At 42.9% G+C, this 21,624-nt stretch overlaps 1 protein-coding gene across 6 annotated transcripts in view; it reads right to left on the bottom strand.

Moving 5' to 3' along the window:
• LOC139418050 (synaptotagmin-like 2a) overlaps positions 1 to 21,030 on the bottom strand; it is a 42,794-nt gene extending 21,764 nt beyond the window's left edge. For all 6 annotated transcript variants that reach the window (XM_071167179.1, XM_071167177.1, XM_071167178.1 and 3 more), the window contains exons 1-4: positions 20,924 to 21,030; positions 11,224 to 11,781; positions 8,623 to 8,774; positions 7,874 to 8,000 (exon numbers count right to left, since the gene is read on the bottom strand). In XM_071167179.1, the coding sequence (XP_071023280.1) occupies positions 7,874 to 8,000; positions 8,623 to 8,774; positions 11,224 to 11,324 (380 nt within the window). In that variant the 5' untranslated portion in view covers positions 11,325 to 11,781; positions 20,924 to 21,030. The remainder of the gene's footprint in view (positions 1 to 7,873; positions 8,001 to 8,622; positions 8,775 to 11,223; positions 11,782 to 20,923) is intronic.
• Between the last annotated feature and the right edge of the window lie 594 nt (positions 21,031 to 21,624).

The following is a 21,624-nucleotide window of genomic DNA, read 5'->3' as shown; positions in this document are numbered from 1 at the left end:
TTGGCTGACTGCAGTCCAGTTGTTTTCCTTGGTTTTTAGAGTGTAATGGTACCACTCATTCACACAACATACATTCCTCAACAATGTATGAATGAGAAGTACCATGACTGTGGAAACCAAGGAAAACAAGGGCATGTGAGTTCTAACCTTAGAAGCAGATTACTAAATGTCGACTTACTGTAATGCCTGAATGACTCCTCCTTTAGCAATCATGCCCATATGATCTGGGCTAATGCTTGATCCCATTTAATGTATGTGACAGCCTTACTAAACAGGGGCTGAGATTCAAGTTAGCTTACTTCTTTGATGGTGAAGACAAGACATACAGTGACCATTTACTTTCCCCACATTTTATTAGGTTACAGCCTTATTCTAAAATGTATTAAATCGTTTTTCCCCCTCATCAATCTAAATTTTAGCAAATTTATTAAAAATAAATAACTGAAATATCACATTTACATAAGTATTCAGACCCTTTACTCAGTACTTTGTTGAAGCACATTTGGCAGCAATTACAGCCTAGAGTCTTTTTGGGTATGACGCTACAAGCTTGGCACACCTGTATTTGGGGAGTTTCTCCCATTCTTCTCTGCAGATCCTCCCAAGCTGTCAGGTTGGATGGGGAGCATTGCTAAACAGCTATTTTCAGGTCTCTCTAGAAATGTTCGGTTGATTTCAAGTCCGGGCTCTGGCTGGGCCACTCAAGGACATTCAGAGACTCCTGCGTTGTCTTGGCTGTGTGCTTAGGGTCGTTGTCCTGTTGGAAGGTTAACCTTCATCCCAGTCCTGAGCGCCCCGGAGCAGGTTTTCATCAATGTTCTCTCTGTACTTTGCTCCGTTCATCTTTCCCTCGATCCCGACTAGTCTCCCAGTCCCTGTCGCTGAAAAACACCCCCACAGCATGATGCTGCCACCACCATGTTTCACCGTAGAGATGGTGCCAGGTTTCTTCCAGACATGATGCTTGGCACTCAGCCCAAAAAGTTCAATCTTGGTTTCATCAGACCAGAGAATCTTGTTTCTCATGGTCTGAGAGTTTTCAACTGCCTTTTGGTAAACTCCAAGCGGGCTGTCATGTGCCATTTACTGAGGAGTAGATCCGTCTGACCATAAAGGCCTGATTGGTAGAGTGCTGCAGAGATGGTTGTCTTTCTGGAAGCTCCTCCCATCTCCACAAAGGAATTCGGGAGCTTTGTCAGAGTGACCATTAGGTTCTTGGTCACCTCCCTGACCAAGGCCCTTCTCCCCCGATTGTTTGGTAGTTCCAAACTTATTCCATTTAAAAATGACGGAGGCCACTGTGTTCTTGGGGACCTTCATTGCTGAATAAATGTTTTGGTACCCTTCCCCAGATCTGTGCCTCGACACAATCCTGTCTCGGAGCTCTATGGACAATTCCTTTGACCTCATGGTTTGGTTTTTGCTTTGACAGGCACTGTCAACTGTGGGACAGGTGTGTGCCTTCCCAAATCATGTCCAATCAATTGAATTTACCACAGGTGGACTCCAATCAAGTTGTAGAAACATCTCAAGGATGATCAATGGAAACAGGATGCAACTGAGCTCAATTTTCGAATCTCATAGCAAAGGGTACTTATGTAAATAAGGTATTTCTGTTTTTCATTTGTGATAAATTTGCAAAAATGTTGAAAACCCTGTTTTTGCTTTGTCATTATGGGGTGTTGTGTGTAGATTGCTGACGATTATTATTATTTTAATCCATTTTAGAATAAGGCTGTAACGTAACAAAATTAGGAAAAAGTCAAGGGGTCTGAATACTTTCCGAAGACAGGAAGAGCGATATCTCACAAACTGCTCATTTCTTATATTTGTCTGTTTGTTACCTGTTTAAAATGCAATAATTAAGAACCTCTCTATGGCATTGCACTTCTTAGCACAAGATGGTAAATAATGCAAAGCAACAAAACTTTGAGTGGCTGGGAGAGGGAGAGGAATACGTATGCGTGGTGGAAGAAGACTGAGAGGAAGATCATGAGCTGTAGCCTCAGATGAGAGTAGGGCTACTATAATTGATCATGTAATAAATCATGGTCTATCAATGAGAGAGGCTGGTCTGAGAGTGCAGCCAAATCTGCAAAATAACAGGTAAGATGTGCATTCTGTAAGGGCATCTGACTGAACTGCACATGAAGCTTACAAGGGTTATAAAGCCCCTAACAAAGACAACTTCCCACAATGACAAAGGGGAAAAAGGCTGCCTAAGTATGATTCCCAATCAGAGACAACGATAGACAGCTGAGAGACAGCTGTCCCTGATTGAGAACCATACCTCTGACAACTCTGACAAATCAACTGTAAATTTGGGTGTTCCTCAAGGTTCCGTTTTAGGAGCACTATTGTTTTCACTATATATTTTACCTCTTGGGCATGTAATTCGAAAACATAATGTTAACTTTCACTGCTATGCGGATGACACACAGCTGTACATTTCAATGAAACATGGTGAAACCCAAAAATTGCCCTCGCTAGAAGCCTGTGTTTCATACATAAGGAAGTGGATGGCTGCTTTTAGACTCGGACAAAACAGTGATGTTTGTTCTAGGTCCCAAGAAGCAAAGAGATCTTCTGTTGAATCTGACAATTAATCTTGATGGTTGTACAGTCGTCTCAAATAAAACTGTGAAGGACCTCGGCGTTACTCTGGACCCTGATCTCTCTTTTGACGAACATATCAAGACTGTTTCAAGGACAGCTTTTTTCCATTTACGTAACATTACAAAAATCAGAAACTTTCTGTCCAAAAATAATGCAGAAAAATTAATCCATGCTTTTGTTACTTCTAGGTTAGCCTACTGCAATGCTCTACTTTCTGGCTACCCGGATAAAGCACTAAATAAACTTCAGTTAGCGCTAAATACAGCTGCTTGAATCCTGACTAGAACCACATTTTTTAAAATCATATTACTCCAGTGCTAGCCTCTCTACACTGGCTTCCTGTTAAGGCAAGGGCTGATTTCAAGGTTTTACTGCTAACCTACAAAGCATTACATGGGCTTGCTCCTACCTATCTTTCCGATTTGGTCCTGCCGTACATACCTACACGTACGCTACGGTCACAAGACGCAGGCCTCCTAATTGTCCCTAGAATGTCTAAGCAAACAGCTGGAGGCAGGGCTTTCTCCTATAGAGCTCCATTTTTATGGAATGGTCTGCCTACCCATGTGAGAGACGCAGACTCGGTCTCAACCTTTAAGTCTTTATTGAAGACTCATCTCTTCAGTGAGTCATATGATTGAGTGTAGTCTGGCCCAGGAGTGTGAAGGTGAACGGAAAGGCTCTGGAGCAACGAACCGCCCTTGCTGTCTCTGCCTGGCCGGTTTCCCTCTCTCCACTGGGATTCTCTGCCTCTAACCCTATTACAGGGGCTGAGTCACTGGCTTACTGATGCTCTTTCATGCCGTCCCTAGGAGGGGTGCGTCACTTGAGTGGGTTGAGTCACTGACGTGATCTTCCTGTCTGGGTTGGCGCCCCTCCTTGGGTTGTGCCGTGGCGGAGATCTTAGTGGGCTATACCCGGCCTTGTCTCAGGATGGTAAGTTGGGGGTTGAAGATATCCCTCTAGTGGTGTGGGGCTGTATTTGGTAAAGTGGGTGGGGTTATATCCTTCCTGTTTGGCCCTGTCCAGAGGTATCATCGGATGGGGCCACAGTGTCTTCTGACCCCTCCTGTCTCAGCCTCTAGTATTTATGCTGCAGTAGTTTATGTGTCGGGGGGCTAGGGTCAGTTTGTTATATCTGGAGTATTTCTCCTGTCTTATCCGGTGTCCTGTGTGAATTTAAGTATGCTCTCTCTAATTCTCTCTTTCTCTCTTTCTTTCTCTCTCTCGGAGGACCTGAGCCCTAGGACCATGCCTCAGGACTACCTGGAATGATGAATCCTTGCTGTCCCCAGTCCATCTGGCCGTGCTGCTGCTCCAGTTTCAACTGTTCTGCCTGCGGCTATGGAACCCTGACCTGTTCACCGGACGTGCTACCTGTCCCAGACCTGCTGTTTTCAACTCTCTAGAGACAGCAGGAGCGGTAGAGATACTCCTAATGATTGGCTATGAAAAGCCAACTGACATTTACTCCTGAGGTGCTGACTTGCTGCACCCTCGACAACTACTGTGATTATTATTATTTGACCATGCTGGTCATTTATGAACATTTGAACATCTTGGCCATGTTCTGTTATAAACTCCACCCGGCACAGCCAGAAGAGGACTGGCCACCCCTCATAGCCTGGTTCCTCTCTAGGTTTCTTCCTAGGTTTTGGCCTTTCCAGGGAGTTTTTCCTAGCCACCTAGCCACCTACACCTGCATTGCTTACTGTTTGGTATTTTAGGCTGGGTTTCTGTACAGCACTTTGAGATATCAGCTGATGTAAGAAGGGATATATAAATACATTTGATTTGATACCCGGCCAAAACATAGAAATACAAAAACATAGAAAACAGAACATAGAATCACACCCTGACCAAACAAACTAGAGACATAAAAAGGCTCTCTAAGGTCAGGGCGTGACAGACCCTCGAGATCCTTGTTGCTGGAGACCCTCGTTGCGGGCCCCGGATGGGGACCCTCGTTGCGGGCCCCGGACTGGGAACCCTCGTTGCCGGCCCCGGACTGGGGACCGTCGCTGGAGGCTCCGGACTGGAAACCGTCGCTGGAGGATCCGGACTGGAGACCGTCGCTGGAGGCTCCGGACTGGAGGCCGTCATTGGAGGCTTCGTGCCATGACTCCTCACTGGAGGCTTCTTGCCATGGATCCTCACTGGAGGGTTCTTGCCATGGATCATCACTGATGGCTTCTTGTCATGGATCATCACTGGAGGCTTCATGCCATGGATCATCATTGAAGGCTTCTTGCCATGGATCATCACTGGAGGCTTCTTGCCATGGCTCATCACTGGATGCTTCGTGCCATGGATCATCACTGGAGGCTTCTTGCCATGGATCATCACTGATGGCTTCTTGCCATGGATCATCACTGGAGGCTTCTTGCCATGGATCATCACTGGAGGCTTCTTGCCATGGATCATCACTGGAGGCTTCTTGCCATGGATCATCACTGGAGGCTTCGTGCCATGGATCATCACTGGAGGCTTCTTGCCATGGATCATCACTGGGGGCTTCTTGCCATGGATCATCACTGGAGGCTTCGTGCCATGGATCATCACTGGATGCTTCTTGCCATGGATCATCCCTGGAGTGAGGAGACGTATGGGCAGCCTGGTGCGTGGAGCTGCCACAGTGCTCACCAGGCTGGGGAGACATACAGGAGGCCAGGTTCTGGGAGCAGCCACAGGACTCACCAGGCTGGGGAGACATACAGGAGGCTTGGTTCTTGGCGCAGGCACTGGATACACTGGGCCGTGGAGGCGCACTGGAGGTCTCGAGCGTAGAGCCTGCACAACCCGTCCTGGCTAGATGGTTATCTTCGCCCTGCAAATGCGGGGCGCTGGCACAGGACGCACTGGTCTGTGCAGACGCACCGGAGACACAGTGCGCAGAGCCGGCGCAGGATACCCGGGGCCGAAGAGACGCACTGGAGACCAGGCGCGCTGATCCGGCATCATCCGTCCTGGCTGGATGCTCACCCTAACCCGGCAGATGCGAGGAGCTGTGATGTAGAGCACTGGAGACACTGTGCGCTCCTCCGCATAACACGGTGCCTAACCAGTACCTCACGATAAGCACGAGGAGTTGGCTCAGGTCTCCAACCTGACTCAGCCAATCTCCTCGTGTTCCCAAACAAAACAATTTTGGGGGCTGCCTCTCATGCCTGCTTCGTTGCCGTGACTCCTGGTATCGTTGTCATTCCTCCCTTGCTACTTCCGCCTGTTTCCATGGCAGGGTCTTGTCCCCTGCCATATCCTGTCCAAGATGTCCTCCACTCTCTCTTCTCCCGGGCCCAGGATCCATGCTCCTCCTGGCCAAGCTGCTTGGTCTTTTGGTGGTGGGAAGTTCTGTCACGACCGTCGTTCAAGGAAGACCAAAGTGCAGCGTGGTCAGCGTACATTTTCATTTATTTAGTAAAATGTCACCAACAAAACAAGAAATAACAAAAATGACTGTGAAGCTTACAAGGGCTATAGTGCCCCTAACAAAGACAACTTCCCACAATGAGAAAAGGGAAAAGGCTGCCTAAATATGATTTCCAATCAGAGACAACGATAGACAGCTGTCCCTAAATGAGAACCATACCCGGCCAAAACATAGAAATACAAAAATATAAAAACAGAACATAGAATGCCCACCCAAATCACACCCTGACCAAACCAACTAGAGTCATAAAAAGGCTCTCTAAAGTCAGGGCGTGACAATTCCTCAACCCCATTGAGGAATTATTTTCCTCGTGGAGGTGGAAGGTTTATGACCACCATCCACATGATCAAATGTCCCTCCTGGACAAAATTAATGCTGGATGCCTGGACATATCTGCAGAAGATTGCCAGGGATGAACCAGGCATGCCAAAATATTATTTCCTATGTGTATTTCCCAAGATGACATAAGATGTGATGTGGATGAGAACCTGTGGCCAAATGCAGAAGACAGGGTTGACTAGCATTGCTACTGTATCTGTAGATGGTGAATATAGAAATTATTGTATTTTGCAATCACTCAAGGCCAAAAAATGACATAAAACATATTGAAGCATATTGCATCATGTCTGATTCATTCCTGTAACATATACTGAAGTGAATTCTAAACAGTAGAGAGGTGTCATTCTTGTTTTGTAAGAAATTTTACAAAAGAAAACCTTTGTGTAATGCTACCTATTGTTAGTATTTTTTAGGTCATTGTTAAATGAGTGACAAAGTGTGCTTGTTGGGTGACAACCTTTGCTGGTGTTATGGAAGAATTAGTTGATTTGAGACATGTATGAAGTGTTTTGGTAGTTTTACTACATTTTGGATGTGAAATTAACTACTGTGCCAAGCTGAAAGTTGGTTAGGAGAACTGTGTGAAGAGTTTTTAAAAAGTGACGTAAGTATTGAGAAATGGGTCCTAGCGATTGTAAAGAAAGTGGAAAGCAGCATCATTCTTGTCTCAAACAATTTGTTGACTGCATTTGATCTAACAGAACAGCATGCAAATGTATGTATCTAACTTTGAATCTAACATTGAGGAGAAGGAACTGCGCCGCTTGCGTGACAGAGGGCGAGGCTTTGTGTGTAGGAAACATCCGCAGCAGGAGAAAGGGAGAGAGATGACAATGAGAGTAAACTATAAAATGGGCGTTACACACAGCCCTAAAAACAACCATAGTTCCTAAAAACATGAACACAAGGGCAGGGGAGTAAAGTACTTAAGTAAAAATACTTGAAATGACTACTTAAGTATTTTTTGAGAGTATCTGTACTTTACTTTACTATTTATATTTTTGACAACTTTTACTTTACTACATTCCTAAAGTAAAGTATGTACTTTTTACTTCATACATTTTCCCTGACACCCAAAAGTAATTGTTACATTTTGAATGCTTAGCAGGACAGGAAAATATTCTAATTCACACACTTATCAAGAGAACATTCCTGGTCATCCCTACTGCCTCTGATCTGGCGGACTCACTAAACACATGCTTCATTTGTAAATTATGTCTGAGTGTTGTAGCGTGCCTTTGGCTATCCGTAAATTTTAAAAACAAGAAAATGTTGCCGTCTAGTTTGCTTAATATAAGGAATTTGAAATGATTTTCCATTTACTTTTGACACTTAAGTATATTTAAAACCAAATACTTTTAGTCTTTAACTCAAGTAGGTTTTTTATTGGGTGACTTTCACTTTTACTTGAGTCATTTTCTATTAAGGTATCTTTTACTCAAGTATGACAATTTTTCCACCACTGCACAAATATCATGGAACTCTCACCTGTAGTAGTTCTTGTGCTGTGCCAGTGGCTCCTCTAAAAGGCCTGAGAGTTCTGGAGGAACATACACATCCTGGTTCTCACTGTTCACGAAACTGGGCCTCTCTGCCCACATCTGGGAAAGCTCCACTACAACACAGAACAAATGGGATGCAGGCCTCAGTAAAACCACTGACAAACCAGATGAAGACACATACTGTATGTCTGTGTCACAGGTGGGATCTAAACCCCAATCTACTGCTCGGGAAACCGACCCTTAAGCCAAAAGGAAATTAACTTTTGGGCCAAGGGTAACATTGATTTTGAAGTTGCAGGCAGGGCTACCTCATCCCAAGAGCGTGAGTCCAACTCACCTCCACTCTATATATTACAATACATCTAACAGCCATCCCTCTCATGAAGTGAAGGATGGAATGAGCATTCCTATTGGATAAACTTAGGTGCAACACCCTCTATGTCTACTGAACGTCAACCAGCTATAGAAAATAGGAATGAAGAGTAAAATGCATTATTTAATGATCCTTTTATGTTCTTGTTTCAGAGTAAATTGTTCATATCAATGTTCACCAATGTAATATCCACCAAACAATATTTCAACAAATTAAATGCCTAGGAATAGAGTTACTGTACATTTTAAGGGAATTTGTGAGCAATTTCTGCAATGCAGCATTTAGTCATACACATCCGTAATGGTGTTTGCAAGAGTCAACGGCTGTCTAAAGTTGCATAGCTTGACACAGTTATAACTCACATATGGTCACAGGTTTCCTCCGACTTATGGATGCTCTGATGATGTCAGAACCATGGATCCTGTCTCTGTGACGCCTTGATTTTGTCTCATAGAACCACTCTCCAGTCAGGTACTTCAGCTTGCCCTTGTCACGTTCTTGCTTTTGTAGATTCCTAAGTGGAGAGAGGGTAAACGTTCAAAATATGGACACTTAACAATAGAAAACCAGTAATGGAGACCAGGCAGAGGCAATACAATAAGTTGATGACAGCTTATGTCAGAACCTGGAAAACCTTATTGAGTTCCCTGCTAGTAGGGGCATTTACAGTAACATAAGCATATGTGCTGTTTTTTTTAAAGAAGGTGCATGCTATTGGTTATGAATCTGTGATGTAATCCTTGTTATGAGTCCCATGTATTACAGTTGTTTCACATGATTGCAACAATACCTTGTCAACATTTCTTGTGAACAAAACACAGTGCAATCAAGCACACGTTTGAATTAATGTTGTCTAAGTGCGTGTGTGTGAGAGAGAGAGAGACAGAGAGAGAGAGAGAGAGAGAGAGAGACAGGCAGGCAGAGAGAGAGAGAGAGAGAGAAAATGTAATATTCAAACCATTTATATGTTGAATGAATTGTGAAAAAGTAGTAGAAGATACACCCAGTAAGTTTTTAAATACAAAAGCTGTAGAAGGTATACCCAGTAAGTTTTTTAATACAAAAGCAGTAGAAGGTATACCCAGTAAGTTTTTAAATACAAAAGCTGTAGAAGGTATACCCAGTAAGTTTTTAAATACAAAAGCAGTAGAAGGTATACCCAGTAAGTTTTTAAATACAAAAGCAGTAGGAGGTATACCCAGTAAGTTTTTAAATACAAAAGCAGTAGAAGGTATACCCAGTAAGTTTTTAAATACAAAAGCAGTAGGAGGTATACCCAGTAAGTTTTTAAATACAAAAGCTATAGAAGGTATACCCAGTAAGTTTTTAAATACAAAAACAGTAGGAGGTATACCCAGTAAGTTTTTTAAATACAAAAACAGTAGGAGGTATACCCAGTAAGTTTTTAAATACAAAAGCAGTAGAAGGTATACCCAGTAAGTTTTTAAATACAAAAGCAGTAGAAGGTATACCCAGTAAGTTTTTAAATACAAAAGCAGTAGAAGGTATACCCAGTAAGTTTTTAAATACAAAAGCAGTAGAAGGTATACCCAGTAAGTTTTTAAATACAAAAACAGTAGGAGGTATACCCAGTAAGTTTTTAAATACAAATGCAGTAGAAGATACACCCAGTAAGTTTTTAAATACAAATGCAGTAGAAGGTATACCCAGTAAGTTTTTAAATACAAAAGCAGTAGGAGGTATACCCAGTAAGTTTTTAAATACAAAAGCAGTAGAAGGTATACCCAGTAAGTTTTTAAATACAAAAGCAGTAGAAGGTATACCCTGTAAGTTTTTAAATACAAAAGCATTAGAAGGTATACCCAGTAAGTTTTTAAATACAAAAGCAGTAGAAGGTATACCCAGTAAGTTTTTAAATACAAAAGCAGTAGAAGGTATACCCAGTAAGTTTTTAAATACAAATGCAGTAGAAGGTATACCCAGTAAGTTTTTAAATACAAAAGCAGTAGAAGGTATACCCAGTAAGTTTTTAAATAAAAAAGCAGTTTGAATTCTGTCACAACTTTGTGTTTTTATTGTTTATAAATATCTCAGCAGTATGTTTTTTATTTTAAAATGCCTTTGTAGTCAACCCAAACCAACATTTTTATTATTAAACAAATTAGGATAAAAATAATAAGGAAACAGACATATCTATTAAATACATGCTCAATAACTTTGGTGACTAATAAGTATTTTTTAAGCTGGATGTATCAATGTATAGTTCAAACGTTCATAATCTATGAGCACAATTATTGTCTTACCTCAATTAGCCACGTTATCCCTAAAAACAACTGTTTTTCTGCATGCTGTTCTGCACCATTTTCCCTTATATTTTCCCCTACATGGGCCAGCCCCCTAGCAATTTGAGTTCTAGCCAATGAGCTACAGCCCCTCGCCATTTGAGTGACAGCTAGCAAAACATACACACAGTAGAGTGAGAGAGAGAGAGAGCAATGACGTGGTGCACATATCTGCACATATGTGCGGTAGTACGCAATTTTTGGGGACCACTTTTGGGGACTACTTTCAGAACCACAGAACTACTGGCTAAAAAAGTATACAAAGGTACCGGAGAATCTCTTTAATATCTTGGCGTTTCCCCACACTGCTATAATAATTTTCTTTAACCCTGCCACTGTTTTCCAAGGCGTGTCCTCAGGGCATGTGCTTACCATCTGGCAAGCATCTTCACAGACATTTTCAACCTCTCCTTGTCCCAGTCTGTAATCCCCACATTTTGAAGCTGACTATCATCATTTCTGTTCCCAAAAACTCTAAGGCATCCTGCCACAATGAATACCGCCCTGTAGCACTCACATCTGTAATAATGAAGTGCTTTGAAAGGCTGGCACACATCAACTCTATCATCTCAGATACTCTGGACCCAATCTAATTTGCACACAGCCCTGACAGATCCACAGACAACTCAATCTCAACTCTAAGGCATCCTGTGAACTCACTTCACACGCTGTTCCTCAGCCCTCTTCAGATCTGTGTCCCTCTTTAATACGGACAGGATCATCTCCTGCTCCTCCTCCGTCAGGTAACTCAGGTCAATCATGGTGCCAAGCCCACTCTGCAGGTCTTATCTCTTCTCAGAAAACAAAATGGTTGCCAATTCCACTCAAAGCCACTGTTCAGGGTGTCTGTGATGGTGATGGTTCTCCCTAGTTTGGGTCAGTGGCTTGGTGGAGAATCCAGGTATAGTTATGGATATGGGTTATTGGAATTCCAGCAGCCCCTGGTACAGAGGTCCTTGAAGTCAACGTATGGGTTAGTGAAGGTGGTTTATGTGCTAAAGTCCAGGCGTCAGTTGAGTTTCCAAAGGCTCATATTCAGTGGGTAGATGGCTGGATGAGAGGACCTCTGTCTCAATCTCAGTATTACTGATTCACTTTTTGCACTCTCCTTGCTGAAGGGGAATGTATTGCCAGGTTTGTATGGACGCGGTAGGGTTAACTTGGTGCAGCTGCTCGTATATGTGTGGTGGTGGTCTGTCAGTGATCCATCATTAGCACCTGTAAAACACAGCAAAACACAATATAAGAGTCTAATTTTAAAAAATCTATAATAATAATACTTCTTTTAGACGGACACTAAAACATACAGACCTGCATCTTCTTACATATTCTCTAAACACTTTCATGATCTTTTATTGAAAACATTTTTCCCTTTAGTAGCTTTTTATTCCAGAGCCTTTTCATCAAGTATTCAAATGTAATAATTTCCCATGATTGGGGTAACAGGCAGGATGCCATTTTCCCATATCAACCTCACGAGTCAGAGTGAGGCGTTGTGATTATAGGAGACATGTGATACGGTATTGTCAGCTGACTGAGAGAATGTGGCGTTTGAACACTCTTAAAAACATGTTGAGTGGATTCCCTTAGAGAAAGCCCTAGTTGTTCTAAAATTGAATTAAGCTTAACTCAAATTAGGCACCAGTTTAGGACTTGTATCCATATGGAAAGGCCATTTTATTTTCCTACAATCAGTTTTTGTTTCAGTTACGGTTTAAGTTATAGTATCAGTAAACGGTTCAAATGACGAAGAATTAACTTGTTTAGGTGAACTTCGAACTGGAGCTGATGTATGACGAGACAGTAGGACAGTGGAATGGTGCTGTAATGGATAGCTGCCGTTTTACGGAGAATCCTCGATGAAAGGTGAGTATCGGTGAGGACACTTCTGTTTGCCTACTAACAAATTGACATCTCCTTGACCACTTATTGGTTTCCGGGTCACGGAGGAGAGAGGGCGGAGGAGAGAGCATAACATTACTGAACGTCGTCACTTCCTTTTGAACGCGGAACGAGGGAGAACTTGGTTTGTTGTTTTGGAAAGTTTTGAAAGTCTCTGAAAAAGTGATCTATTGAAAAGGTTTTGTTACTAGCTAGCTACTTTTTGAATTTGGATCCCGCAACGGGGTTGGCATCCGTTGCTGGGACTGCTGCTATCTGTCCAGGGATCCTGCCGACCAAGGGTCTGATGAGCTGCTTGGTGTAGCAGCTAGCCTAGCTGCCACTATTAGCTGCCTATCAAGCTAGCAAGGTTTCCATGAGGGCTAGAACGCATACCATGATACAGTTAGACCTTGTGGATGGAACCGAGCATTGTGTTGGGCTTGTGACTGTCTAGATCCATGCTGTTTGTTTCTATTTCCATTATCACTGCGACCTGCTCTGTCCGGAACTGCGAGGACTAACAGTGTAGCCTACGTTGCTACCATGACAAAGACCAAAGCCGGTGGGAGTGCTGTTGAAGAAAGTGGTTTCTCTCTATCACGGGTGAAGGATCTTTTAAACAAACAAAAAGACTTCTAACAGCAGTTGTTACAAAAACTAGAAAACAGCTTCAAGTTTTGTGCCCAACACTGGTGGAGTCAACTAATAAAATAATGGACGACCAGACCAGAGAGGTCCAGGACCTGAAGAACAGTTTGCAGTTCTCTCAGGGTCAGCTCGATGAGTTTAAACAGGAAACCGGCAAGATGACAGCAATCTGTAAGTCATTGAGAGAGGACATCAGTTCTGTATGTGAATCCATGATAACAATGACAGAGAAATCAGATTATCTCGAGGGACAATCAAAGCAGAACAACACTGTTGGGGACGGAATTGCAGAATGTCCACATGAGACCTGGACGCAGTCTCAAGACAAAGGGAGGGAAATGATCTTGGAGAAACTGAAGATGGACCACAGGAAGATTGAGGTAGAGCATGCCCACAGGACTGGAAAACCCACCCCTGGCCCAGGTGACAGACCCAAGCCGATAGAGGTCAAGTTCCTGAGGTTCAGGTACAAGGTAGCTGTTCTGGAAAGAGACAAAAACTTGAGAGGAACATACTGTATATCTTCCTAAACAACGTCTATCCGGAAGCTGTGCACCAGAAGAGAAATTAACTTATCCCGGCCATGCAAGCTGCCAGAGCGAGTGGGGACATTGCTTACATCCGCTACGACAGGCTCATTGTCCACCCTCCCTCCCAAAAGCCTGGAATGGATGAGAGAACCAAGCCTATGGGTTTGTAGCTTCAACCCCACAGCACACACACACACACTTACACACACCAACTGATTAATGGACTGCTGAATGTTTTCAAAAAATATATATCTTGCTTTGTTTGTTCTTTTCCATATTAATATGCCTTGCAAAAGTATTCATCCCCTTGGCGTTTTTCCTATTTTGTTGCATAGCAACCTGTAATTTAAATGGATTTTTATTTGTATTTCATGTAATGGACATACACAAAATAGTCCAAATTGGTGAAATGCAATAAAAAAAAAAAAACTTGTTTAAATTTTTGTTTTTGTTTTTTATAAAGGGAAAAGTTTGCCCTATGCTATGAATATATGTATTCACCCCCTTTGCTATGAAGCCCCTAAATAAGATCTGGTGCAACCAATTACCTTCAGATGTCACATAATTTGTTAAATAAAGTCCACCTGTGTGCAATCTAAATGTCACATGATCTCAGTATATATACATCTGTTCTGAAAGGACCCAGAGTCTGCAACACCACTAAGCAAGGGGCACCACTAATCAAGTGGCACCATGAAGCCCACGGAGCTCAACAAACATGTCAGGGACAAAGTTGTGGAGAAGTACAGATCAAGGTTGGGTTATAAAAAATATCAGAAACTTTAAACATCCCACGGAGCACCATTAAATCCATTATTAAAAAATGGAAAGGGCCTCCCGGGTGGCGCAGTGGTTAAGGGCGCTGTACTGCAGCGCCAGCTGTGCCATCAGAGTCCCTGGGTTCGCGCCCAGGCTCTGTCGTAACCGGCCGCGACCGGGAGGTCCGTGGGGCGACGCACAATTGGCCTAGCGTCGTCCGGGTTAGGGAGGGATTGGTCGGTAGGGATCTCCTTGTCTCATCGCGCACCAGCGACTCCTGTGGCGGGCCGGGCGCAGTGCGCGCTAGCCAAGGTTGCCAGGGGCACGGTGTTTCCTCCGACACATTGGTGCGGCTGGCTTCCGGGTTGGATGCGCGCTGTGTTAAGAAGCAGTACGGCTGGTTGGGTTGTGTATCGGAGGACGCATGACATTAAGCCTTCGTCTCTCCCGAGCCTGTACGGGAGTTGTAGCAATGAGACAAGATAGTAGCTACTACAACAATTGGATACCACGAAATTGGGGAGAAAAAGGGGTAAAATTCAACAAAAAAAAATTGGAAAGAACATGGCAAAACAACAAACCCACCAAAACTCAAGGAGGGAATTAATCAGAGAGGCAACAAAGAGACCAAAGATAACCCTGAAAGAGCTGCAAAACTCCACAGCAGAGATTGGAGTATCTGTCCATAGGACCACTTTAAGCCACACACTCCACAGAGCTGGACTTTATAGAAGAGTGGTCAGAAAAAAGCCATTGCTTAAAGAATAAAATAAGCAAACACGTTTGGTGTTCGCCAAAAGGAATGTGGGAGACTCCCCAAACATACAAAAACTCAACCACACAAAGCACTAGCCAGAATGTTCTTGGATTAAAACAAAATACAGGAAGGCTATATAGTTTGTTAACACCATATGCTCTAATTTGCTCACTAAACAGTAACTCCAGAAGATCCAAATGTATATTCCCATGAAACTGATTGAGATCAAGTGATTGGTATGCAGACACAGTTTGAAGATTCACTGGTAAAACGTGAAGAATTATCATTCACAATTGACAGTGATGATAGACTATTTTGGTGTGGGGGTGCTGCCCACTCTAGCTCACATCAACACCATCATCCCAGGCACCCTGGACCATTAGAATTCACATAACGCCCCAACAGATCCACAGATGACGCAATCTCTATTGCACTCCACACTGCCCTCTGACACCTCTGTGAGAATGCTGTTCATTGACTACAGCTCAGCGTTCAACACCATAGTGCCCTTCAAGCCCACCACTAAGCTAAGGACCATGGGACTGAACACCTCCCTCTGCAACAGGATCCTGGACTTCCTGATGGTCCGCCCCAGGTGGTGAGGATAGGCAACAACACATCCGTCATGCTGACCCTCAACACGGTGGCCCCTCAGGGATGACTGCTTAGTCCCCTTCTGCAGTCCCCGTTCACCCATGACTGCGTGGCCGTGTACGACTCCAACACCATCATTAAGTTTGTTGACGACACGAAGGTGGTAGGCTTGATCACCGACGACGACAAGTCAGCCTATAGGGAGGTCAGACTAATGGCAGTGTGGCGCCAGGACAACAACCTCTCCCTCAAAGTCAGCAAGACAAAAGAGCTGATTGTGGACTACAGGAAACATAGGACCGAGTACGCCCCCATTCACATCGACAGGGCTGTAAGGATCTATCATGGTCCACACACACCAAAACAGTCGTGAAGAAGGCACAACAATGCCTTTCCCCACTCAGGAGGCTGACAAAAATTGGTATGGGCTCTCAGATCCTCAAAAAGTTCAACAGCTATACCATTGAAAGCATCTTGACTGGCTGCATCACCGCTTGGTATGGCAACTGCTTGGCATTTGACAGCAAGGCGCTACAGAGGGTAGTGCGTACAGCCCAGTACATCACTAGGGCCGTGCTCCCTGCCATCCAGGACCTCTATACCTGGCAGTGTCAGAGGCAGGCCCAAATTTTTTTGTCAAAGACTCCACCCATCCAGGTCATAGACTGTTCCCTCTGCAACCGCACGGCAAGCGGTACCGATGCACCAAGTCTGCAACGAACAGGACCCTGAACAGCTTCTACCGTCAAGCCATAAAACTGCTAAATAGTTAGTTAAATAGTTGCCCAGACCCTTTTTGCACAAACTTGTTTTTAACTAATCACATAGGCTGATGCTACTGTTTATTTTCTATCCTGTTGCCTAGTCACTTTATTCCTAGTTATATGTACATAGATAACTCAATTACCTCGTACCCCTACACATCGACTTGGTACTGGTACCCCGTGTATCTAGCCAAGTTATCATTACTCGTTGTGTATTTATTATTACTTTTATTATTACGTGTTTTACTTTTCTATTATTTTCTATTTTCTTTCTCTCTCAATTGTTGGGAAGTTTCACTGTTAGTCTACACCTGTTGGTTACGAAGCATGTGACTAATAAGATTTTATTTGATTGGGTTCCTTTGACCACACAGTCACACAGCCCCAGATCATTGGTACTCTGTTGTAACATGCAAGCATTCCTTTTGGTGCTCTAAGAGTTTCCTTCAAGACAGCTCGTGGTGTATGAAGGAGATTGGCGCTCGATAGTTAATTTCCATTCGATGTTAATCAGTGGGCTCGTCACAAGGTAGATTTGTCATACACTACATGACCAAATGTATGTGGACACCTGCTCATCTAACATCTCATTCCAAAATCATGGGCATTAATATGGAGTTGGTCCCCCCCTTTGCTGCTACAACAGCCTCCACTCTTATGGGAAGGATTTCCACTAGATGAGGCAACATTGCTGCGGGGACTTGCTTCCATTCAGTATTGCTTCCAAGACCATTCGTGAGATCGGGCACTGATGTTGGATGATTAGGCCTGGCTCACAGTCGGCGTTCCAATTCATACCAAAGGTGTTCGATGGAGTTGATGTTAGGGTTCTGTGCAGGCCAGTCAAGTTCTTCCACACCGATCTCTACAAAACACTTCTGTAGGGACCTCGCTTTGTGCACGGGGGGGCCTAAGGGCCTACCCCAAACTGTTGCCACAAAGTTAGAAGCACAGAATAGTCTATAATGACATTGTATGCTGTAGCATTAAGATTTCTCTTCACTGGAACTACTGCACACTTATTTGCCATAGAATGATACGTGGCTGGCCCGGTTGAGATCTAAACACCTGATAAAATCTCACCATTAGCACAAAGCAGGATATTATGCAACATCAGTGAGAGGTGCCTTTGACTATATTTGGAAGCAAAATTGTTCTCTATTCAATCACAGAACTGTTGAATTCTGCTGGCTCTGAGGTTGAGTCATAAGTGAGCCATAAAGAGGTGCTTCATTGTGAGGTGAAAAGGGAACAGATAGGGAACAGACAGGGAACAGGGAGGGAGGGGCAGCATCCCAAATGGCACCCTATACAGTATAGTGTATTACATGTCACCAGAGCCCTATAGGCCCTGATCAAAAGTAGTGCACTGAATAGGGAATGGTATGCAACTTGGGACCCAAGCAAATCATCCCCAACTTGTTGTATCAATAATAATCAAATAATATTTCTGTATTTTGTAGATCTCTTTTGACAAAGACAAGAAAGACACAGTGTGCAACTTTGCATCCATAAAGCCTCATTGGCCACCCCTCCAATAGCTGTGGTGTTCTTGAGCAATTTAGATACATTTAGATAATACTTTTGCTAAAGACCATGTAATGGAACCCAATTCATAATGTATAATTGTGTCATGTATGAATTTAGATGTAGAGTATAGTTTAAATAATCTGAAATTATTGCGCACAAGATGATTTAATAAATTGTCATCACAGAGAGAATCTGCTCAACCTGGAGCAGGGTGAAGTTGCCCCTAGACGCTGATCTTGGGTCAGTTTAGCATTTTCCTTACCTAATGGTTAAGATTAGGATTGGGGAGGGGAAGCTGATCCTAGATCTGTACCTAGGGGCAACTTCACCACGGGGCGCACAGCCTCATGAAATACATGTTTCCATTTTCCATTTTCCATCATTTAGCAGATGCTCTTATCCAGAGTGACTTAGAGTTCTTGCATTCATCTTAAGATAGATAGGTGGGACAACCTCATATCACAGTCATAGTAAGTACATTTCTCCTCAATAAAGCAGCTATCAGCAAATTTCCATACTGAACATGGTGGAAATTAACTATCAATCTCCTTTACACAACTGGTGAGTTGTCTTGAAGGAAACTATTAGAGCACCAAAATTAATGCTTGCATGTTACAACAGAGTACCAATGATCTGGGACTGTATGACTGTGGTCAAAGGAAACCAAATCAATGTGACTGGCAAAGCTTGAGGTACTAGGGGATTACCAATCATCTTCACCATTTTACAAAAATTTAACTAGGCAAGTCAGTTAAGAACAAATTCTTATTTTCAATGACGGCCTAGGAACAGTGGGTTAACTGCCTTGTTCAGGGGCAGAACAACAGATGTTTACCTTGTCAGCTCAGGATTTGATTTTGCAACCTTGCGGTTGCTAGTCCAACGCTCTAACCACTAGGCTACTCTGCAGCCCATAAACAGAGCACATCATTAACTTTAAAGAATGCTACAAATCCTGTTTTCCCCAAGGGGACTGGTTGCTTTGCTATGTACACAATCAGATTAGCCTTCATTTCCTTACTTGCAGCAGTAGCACTTCCTTCAGAGAATGGAAGTTTGAACCAAGACAACTATGCCAGTGATAAGCAATATGGGCACATATATTGCTTGTAGTAGTCCATGTGTCTTTCAATGTTGTAGCGAATGTATCGTAAAATAGGTTAGAACAAAATGGCTAATGGAGCTACAGTAAAATACTTCTATTCGTTCTTTGTCACCGGATGAAATGCATGAGACTGAAATAAAAACAGACAACTAATGTATAAATCTACTAATTAAGTTCCACAATCAGAGGGCAGTACACTTGGGATGGCAGGTAGGCTAGAGGTTAGAGTGTTGGGACAGTAACCAAGAGGTTGCTTGTTTGTAATCCCTGAGCCGGCGAAGTGGAAAAATCACCCGTTCTGCCCTTGAGCAAGGCAGTTAACCCCACAACTGCTCCCTGATGATGTTGATTAAGGCAGCTCCCTGCTCTTCTTTGACTCAGAGGGGTTGGGTTAAACACGGAAGACACATTTCGGTTGAATGTTTTTCAGTTGTGCAACTGACTAGGTGTCCTCTTTCTCTACACTGGCCTTTAAATCTGACATGTTTTCCCAATGCCCGTAGGGGCGGATCAGTCTATGAATAGGCAGCTAAGGAAAGATCTCAGATAAAATATGCATAACTATTTTCATTTACAATCTAGACTACCCTTGGTTTAGGTTTGTTATACGCTGTTGAACACATTTAAAAATCTGGCGTTTAGATCTCACCAACCACATATCATTCTATGGCAACTCGATGTACTGTACAAATTATTTGTATGCTAGAAGCAGGATGTATGCTTATAGGGATTTTACCCCCCCCCCCCCCCCCCCCACCTCCTTTACACAACTGGTGAGAAGTCTTGAAAGAAACGCTTAGAGCACCAAAAGGAATGCTTGCATGTTACAACAGAGTACCAATGATCTGGGACTGTGTGGTCGAAGGAAAATATCTGAAAATATGTGAGATCAATGTTAAGCCACAGGTTTGCAGAGAACATAACACAAATGTCAATGGAGTGTACCATTTTTTGGTATTTGTTTACGGTGGTTTATGGTTGTAGGTGAAACATCTAATTAGTGTAGCTTGCATAAGCACGTCTGCCCTGTGCTTGCTCACTTCCGAGAGCTCACCAATTTAGAGGTTGACTTGAGCATGCAGCATCCAAGACTCCTGGCACAAGTATTTTAAATTGAGACCAATGGAAGCTGATATTTTAAAGGAGGCCTGTCCACCTGGGCTCTGGAGTTGAAGTTTCCCCTAGGTACAGATCTAGGATAAACTTTTCCTCCCCCAACACTAACCATTAGTGGAGGGAATTCAAAACTGACCCCAGATCAGGGTCTAGGGTCAAATTCACACACACCATGGCCCTTGGATTTAACAAGACCTTGGATTAATTTTTAACTGGCCTTTCAACAAAGCATGAACATGCATGAAAAATAATCCTTCCCAAAATGTATGTCCTCCTATCATTTTAATGTTGTGATCTGATATTTTTTCTAGAGTTTGGGCATACACATTATTTTTCACTGATTTGATTCATTTTAGCAGAGGCTACTGGGAGATATACAGTTGAGTTGGAACTTCAATTGAATTTACGTAACAATGGGGAAATGGCAAAATTATCAGTTTGCAAGTTTTATTGAATCCAGGAAACAAAATTTACACGACATAAACCAAGTGCGGCAGTTGATTTACAATATGTAACATTTCCCGCAATGTATTGTTTTATGGCAAAAATATTGCGTTAGTTACAGTATTCAGAAATAGCCTTATTAAACCACGACTGTCATCATCGCACGCAATACATAGAGACAAATAAACATTGTTTTAATTTATAATCAGAAAAGGCAGATAACACTTACCCAAGACAAGACAACTGCGTTGCACCGTGAGAACAACTTCTTGAGTGGTCCCGAGGAGATGGATTATGTCCAAACCCAAGCACGAGGCTCAGTTGATGAGTCGAAACTCACAGCATGAAAGATTTCGTTAGATGCTGACATTTCCTGGTGAGCCTCGCTACTCAATGAAAGATTGTTGATGATGAACATGTCATAAAGAAATATGAATGCTGACTTCGTTGTTCTATTGGTTTTGTGACTGTTTAAATTAGTTTAAACTAATTTATTAAGTCTGGGTGGGGATTGCGTTAGTGTGTGTGTGTGTGCATGGGAATGTATAGTTTTTTGGGGGGAGAAATAACGGAATACATACATACATACTGTACATACATACATACACCTTGCCTTTCTACTTTATCCGAAATGTAATGTGCTGCTCTACCAGCTAACAATCATAGGGAAAGAGAACGGGTTTATAATGTTACCCGTAATGTTCCCCTAATGTTTGAGTGTCCAGTTTTCCGTTAGTTAGTGGAACATTCAGGAAGCATTCACACCCCTTTACCTTTTCCACATTTTGTTCTGTTACAGCCTGAATTCAAAATGGATTCAATATATTTATTTATTTATGTCACTGGCCTATATACAATACCTCATAATGTCAAATTTGATTTAAAAAATAAATAAATTATATTGTAGTTACTCCACAATACTAACCTAAT

Source organism: Oncorhynchus clarkii, chromosome 10 (genome assembly GCF_045791955.1).
Source record: "Oncorhynchus clarkii lewisi isolate Uvic-CL-2024 chromosome 10, UVic_Ocla_1.0, whole genome shotgun sequence".
NCBI classification, from domain to species: Eukaryota; Metazoa; Chordata; class Actinopteri; order Salmoniformes; family Salmonidae; genus Oncorhynchus; species Oncorhynchus clarkii.
The sequence above is the reverse complement of the archived record's forward strand: the minus strand, read 5'-3'. Positions and strand labels throughout refer to the sequence as shown.